General features: G+C 32.7%; 1 protein-coding gene across 1 annotated transcript in view; it reads right to left on the bottom strand.

Annotated features, from left to right (window-relative positions):
* Window positions 1-5,270, bottom strand: part of LOC107020950 (probable histone-arginine methyltransferase 1.3) — a 9,835-nt gene extending 4,565 nt beyond the window's left edge. Inside the window, exons 1-8 of the mRNA XM_015221496.2 lie at window positions 4,896-5,270; window positions 4,230-4,292; window positions 3,623-3,725; window positions 2,337-2,480; window positions 1,719-1,822; window positions 1,492-1,590; window positions 1,295-1,364; window positions 374-470 (exon numbers count right to left, since the gene is read on the bottom strand). Of these exons, the coding sequence (XP_015076982.1) occupies window positions 374-470; window positions 1,295-1,364; window positions 1,492-1,590; window positions 1,719-1,822; window positions 2,337-2,480; window positions 3,623-3,725; window positions 4,230-4,292; window positions 4,896-5,090 (875 nt within the window). The 5' untranslated portion in view covers window positions 5,091-5,270. The remainder of the gene's footprint in view (window positions 1-373; window positions 471-1,294; window positions 1,365-1,491; window positions 1,591-1,718; window positions 1,823-2,336; window positions 2,481-3,622; window positions 3,726-4,229; window positions 4,293-4,895) is intronic.
* Window positions 5,271-6,603: the final 1,333 nt, after the last annotated feature.

Below are 6,603 nucleotides of genomic sequence, written 5' to 3'. Positions count from 1 at the left end.
GGGGGGGGGGGGGGGGGGTTGCTTGGAGGGAGAAGCGGGCAGCAGCATTGAAGCATATTTATGGATACCAGACTGAGAATTAAGCTTGAAGGTTCATCTCATGTAAAAAGGAGAATGTAATAGACAACTTCAGCTTCCACAATTTGCAATTCAATCTTAGTGATATCATTGTGGTGGAAAGAAAATAATCGATGATACAAGGATCTTTTGAAAAATAATGCGTCAAACTACTGGTGGGAGAAAAGTAAAACACAGAATCCGGGAAGAAAAACTAAAAGAACGAAAGAACCTCATAAGCAAACTACTAGCTTCATGAATGAATTGACAAGGATAGGCTCCTCAAAGTCAACTGCTGACGAGAAAGAAAAACTACCTTCCCACTGCAGGAAACATTTTTCCATTTGGAACTAGAAACCGATCTCTTGCAATCACATAAGACTCCAGCATTCTTTCATTAACTAACAAAGTACCTGCAACGTAAAATCAATGTATCACACACCCAGCAGGTTTGAACTTGTTCCATTTGGATATTCAAATTACTGGATTGTGGTTGTGTTGCATTTCGCTATATTTTTAAAGATTAATACCTTGAACTCTGTTCAGGAAAATATAAAAGGAATTCTTTTTTATAACAAAAATATAAAAAGGAAACTTCGTAACACTCTAATACAAGCAAAGCAAAAGTGTCCATGTATCAGAGATTGTTTCCAGCAGGTTAAACCTGTTTCATTTGGATAATTTAACCACTGGATTGTTGTTAGCTTGGTTCTGGGATGACAGGTGCACCATAATTTTTAAAGATAAATATCTTGAACTCTTTTCATGAAAATATGAAAACAAATGTTTATTAACGAAAAATACTAAAGGGACATAACACTCATAATACAAGCAAAGCAAAGATGTCCATGTATCAGAGATTGTTGCCAACAAATATGTGATAGTCCTTCATATTGAAAATTGAAATTTTCAAAAGCAAAATCATGTTGTTCAGATTATTAATATAATTAATATTGCTCAGATTATTAATACAATTACAGAAATTGTTGCCATATTGTAGTATATTCTCCAAGTTTAGTAGTAGAGGCCGTTAAAACATGCAATACCTACAAATTCCTTAAAACATTTTGCCAAATAATCAATCAATATTTAATGCATAGCAATACTAAAGTTCACAAAAGAACTTTAGCTGGTCAATCAGGGGAGTTACTACAATTTTTAACAAAACTTGCAGCATTGTCAAACCTGCATTGCACAACACATAAGTTCCAGAACCAATCGAAATATATAAGCTTACCCATTGGCTCAGAGATTAAGATATCGGCTTTCACAGGTAACTCTACTTCTTCAACCTTTCCTTTGATTACCTAAACATTCATAGAACAGAGAAAACCAAAACATAATGAGCAACCTAAGCAGCCAAGATGCCGAAGGAGTATATTTAGAACTTAACAACTTTTTGAAGGACACCAGAATGAGGGAATGTATACTTACTGTAATTCTCTCATTCAACGATGGATTTCCTGCAATAAGCTTTTTAGCATGTTCGGCCATTTCAGATGCCTCTATGGCATAAACATGTTTTGCACCAGCCTGAGAGGGTTTTTGGAAGAGGAGGAGATGGAAGGAAAAAGATACAGTGTACAAATATCAGCGGAAGCGGCTAAGCTATGGTTCATGTTATTCAATGAGACCTCATGGCATTGATAAAAAAAGATAACCTGAGCTGCAAATAATGACAAAATACCACTACCAGCTCCAACATCAACCACTACACGACCAAGAAAATCAGCACGGTTCTCAATTACAGCAGCATAATAGGTTCCTGCAAGTTCCATATTTACCATGTCAGCCTTCTTATAATTGGATTTAGAATGCTTTATTCAGATCCTCCTTGAGAAATGCAAAAGGACAACAGTTCAACATTCTAGGACAAAGGAGTTTGCAAACCTCTCATGACACTAGATGAGCCTTGTTGAGAAATAAGTACGCATTTGAATAATGTTTGAGTTGAAGTTATAAGAAGAATGTTAGTAGATAAGGTCGGAAAAACTTTGTGAGGTTTGAAGTTGGTGCTTCAATATGAACTAAACTTGGAAATATGTTTGTCTAAGTTGAAGATTTTGATACAATACACCGTCAGGTAAGTATCTCAATATTTCACTTGAATATCAAATAATATTTCACTTGAAATCGAACGCTTCATGACCATGTTACTATTTGCAAATAATTTTTTCAGTACTTGAAATATTGAGAAAATTATTTCATGGAGAAACATGCTTAGATTTTCCTCCTGATACAAGTCAAACCACAGGAAAGACCAAAGTTCAGAACATTACCTGTCCTTATAAAATCCTGCAACATATTTTGTTGATGCAATAGTTGCCCATAGTAGTGAAAATACATTTTAGCAGAAGATGCCTCTATTTTTTCATCAAATTTACTTGTTGAAGTTGATACTGCTCCATTTGGCAGGGGAGGCCCTGAAAGAAAGAATACTTGAATGCGTTATAGTTATTATATTCCCTTTTTACAAGTTACAATTCTTTGTGTCAGCATCATTGCTAGTGTTGCTAATGGACTGAATCATGACTTCAATAACTTATGATTGATTGCGCCGTATTTAACTTCACAGAGTAGTTAAAACTTCCAGACAAACAGAGAAGGAACAAGATCCTCTTAGATGCAGCAATTTAGAACTTCACTCATGCATCAATATGGACCACTAACATGCTACATTCTAAGTTTTTGACAAGCAATGATTGCCTTCCTCTTTCTTCCATTTTGTCAATTAGTAAGAATAGCCAGTTTTGTATTTCCCAAAAGTAAGAAAGAAAAGACATTACTTACTTATACAAGTAAGACATTCCTGAACTTCACATTGACTTCCAATTAAGCAAAATAGAGCCCACAATTTAACTTTTTTCCAAGTAAAACTTATAACTCAAACTAATGTCATAGAGTAGGAAAAAATAAAAGAATATGATACCCAAATACAAGACAACAATCAATAATGTGGACTACCAATATTAAGATCATGTGCATAATGGACCTGATGATAATGATAACAACTTATAAGGCTTATAATACCTTAAATATATCAGAAGAGTGACTAATGGTCAATCAAATTCATTCACTACACTTACGTTCTCGATAAAATTTTAATTCTCCAGACAAGTGATGCTTCGTATAATGTAAAAGAAACTTCAAAGCTACAACAACTTGAGGGAATGGGATTCCTTTTAAAACGACACCTCAATAGTATATTGGTCAGACATTCACAATTTAGTATACACAGTCAAAGCTTATCTCCCAGAAAATAAGAAATGCATAGTAAAAGCTCATCACATAGAAATTGACAAGGCAACTCAGAAAATATCCTCCTACAATACATCCTCTCTATCCATAAGGTGCTCAGAGTTTATCCTGTTCCACATTACCAAGAATCAAAACTGCATCAAGCATAAGATAGTGCTTTACTCAACCAAAAAAGGAGTCATCACTGACATCTCAGTCAGAATTCAAGAACTATTGGAGCAAATAAGGAGAGAATTTGATTTAGTATTGTACTCCACAAGATGGTCCAATTAACTTCTAGAGTAATAACATATACATCGAAACAGACCTTGAACAACCATTTCTGTCTTCCATTGCTCAAATGCACAATGGAAGGACCTACTTTCCTCCTTGTTTTTAAATTGGATGGAGATTCCCCGGGAATAGCCTGTCTGGTTCAAAAAACAAAAGTCAATGCCATTGGAAAATAATATGTCAGCAACAAACTTCACAACATTAACTCCAATGAAGGTATAAATAAGTTGCACCTTCAACTTCCCCCGTAACAGGATAAGGTAAAGTTATAACAATAAAATGGACGCATGACATACTGACTAGTTTTCAATATTAAGATGGACATAAATGTGCACTATTACATGTTTTCAGCAATACACAGTGTTGCTTAAAGGAGCATGAAACTGGTAAACGTTTGGTAGAAAGTTAATCAAAACAACTACAATCAATAGTAGCTAAGTTTTGTGCCAATATAAACAAGAAACTGGTCCCTGATTTGACTTTTTCTTTCTTTCAACACCGAAAATTGTCATCTCTGTAGATTGTATAACAGCTCTAGAAATCTTCCTCATGCAAGCAGGAATTAAAGTATTTCAACTATTAACAGCTTAAAGACAACTAGTTTATCCAAGCATCAACTATTTTATGCTATCAACAGGTACCTCCTTATTGTCTTCAAAAACTTCAGATATGAACAGAGACTCTGCAGGTCCTAGCCTGAATAACTGGAAATACAATAGCAGAAGCAAAATTAAGATAATGTCCCTGTTAAGAGCATGTAACAAACAAGTGCTGAAGGAAAATCAGTAAAAATATCATCTCTTCTGTCCTATCCTCCATCTTGTTTAAATTTCAGCAAAAAAACACAGATAAACTCATGTAAACAACTGTCATTTTAGTTTGCTGCTAGAAACACGAGAGAAAACATGATAGCCCAAAAATTACCGCACTCTCACATTAAACTAAACAGATATAGATCGAGTGTCTCCCAACACAGAAAGAACTACTTCATCCACTAGAGTATAAGTGTGATTTAAGCATGATCACAAAAAACGAGCACTCTCACTGTCTCACATGCAATTAAACAGATATAGATAGAGAATTTCCCCGCATGCAGAGTAAATTCTGCATCCATTTCGAGTACAAGTATAGACTAAGCTTCAACTATTTATAGTACAGTACGTCAACCTATTTAACAAAATTCACCTCCGATCAGTAACAAAATGCATAAAATTAACATGAAAACCAAAATACTACAAAATTACTAACAATCGAATTTCAATTTGCTCATGCAAATCGTATTAGCATATGTAAATTCATATACATGCCTGTGAACCTCGAAGATTGATCACAATGTCGGCACCGGATTGAGACTCCTGTCCAAATCGGAGCTCCGGAGCTCCAGAACCCGAACCAAACCGAGCAAAAACCGGTTCCGATTTCGAAAACGAAGTAGACGAAGAAGATGAAACCTCCGAAATCGATAAAACCACAAATTCGTTTTCCTTCACAGAAACCTCCATTAACGCTGTTTTTTGCTTCAATTTCTGAAACGACAGCTTCGAATATGACCTCTTCTCAGTGAAATCAATCAATCTATGATCTGTTCTTCATGAAGAAATGAATTAGGGTTTTTCGGTAGAGAGTGTGTAGAAGGTTTTGAGTGTGAAGTATGAGCGTTGAGTGTGCCGCTTCATGAGAAGGAAAGGTATATATAAAGGTTCTGTGGGCATGAATTTGATGATTCAGTGTGGACGGTGACAGGGGAATAACGTACAACTGTGATCCTTGAAGAACACATGAGACGTTTGATTTGACCTCTAGTGGGACCCATGTCATGCTATTTTTGCATTTTGAAATTTAAATTAAAAATAATTAATATTTTAATGTATTAATTATTGTAATTAGTAGTATTTTTTTTTTCATAATTTTTAAAAATAAATATCTTTGTTTAAAAAATCTAAACTTTTTGTATCTAAACTAATAAATAAATTATTTAGCTCTTAAATATTGAATTGTGTCATATTAATTAGGATCTATTTAAAGGATTTTTATGTAATGTTTATAATGTATGATATGTTATATTTATTCTTGATGAATGCAATATTTAAAAAGATAAATTATACTCAGCAATTGGAAGAATAAATTTATGGAAACAATAGAGTATGAGATAAAGCTATTATAAACCATAAGATAAGTATAAAATATAAATTTTTTAAATTGTACGTTCTCATAAAACTGAAACTTTATAATATATGAAATTATCAAAGTTTTTCCAACTCTTACATAATCTTATCAAATAAATAAATTATAATTCATAAATAAAATATCAAATATAAAAAATATTTAATCATACAAATATTCCTACCACATCTACTAAATATCTCTATAGGAGTATAACCAAATATCCATTGGATTATTTATTTATTGTATCGAGTGTTTTAGTGTTGTAGTAGGTTCAAAATGAGTAATACTAACCATACGAAAATATGATGTTTATATGTGTTGCTTCTTAGCTAATAAATCATTCATTTTTATGTATCTATAACTATAAGTAGGTATTTTTTTTTCCTTTCAAAATCTAAGTAGCTATTCATGCAATATACATTTGATACATCACAAAATTGATATTAGCTAGATGAGTTTGTGCAAAGATGCACTAGATACATTACAAACACACGATACATATGTGACCTTTTGGAATCAATTTGTTACTATATATGAATATATACTAAATATTTGATATCAGATACATGTATTTATACATAAATGTATTAAATATTTAATAAGTATCATATACACATAATAAATTAATATGAAATACATAGTGAAATTGATTTCGAAAACACAGATATATAAAATTGATACAAGAGGCACAAATATAAAAAATTCGTAAGACTGAGGTACATTCTCAAATATAAAAAGATAAGAAGAGAGGCGATCAAGAGAAGAGAAAAGCAAATAATAGAGTCGATATATTTTGTGGTACCAATACAATATATATATATATATATATATATATATATATATATATAT

This window comes from Solanum pennellii, chromosome 5, assembly GCF_001406875.1.
Source record: "Solanum pennellii chromosome 5, SPENNV200".
Lineage (NCBI taxonomy): Eukaryota > Viridiplantae > Streptophyta > Magnoliopsida > Solanales > Solanaceae > Solanum > Solanum pennellii.
This window is presented reverse-complemented; position numbering and strand designations above follow the sequence as displayed.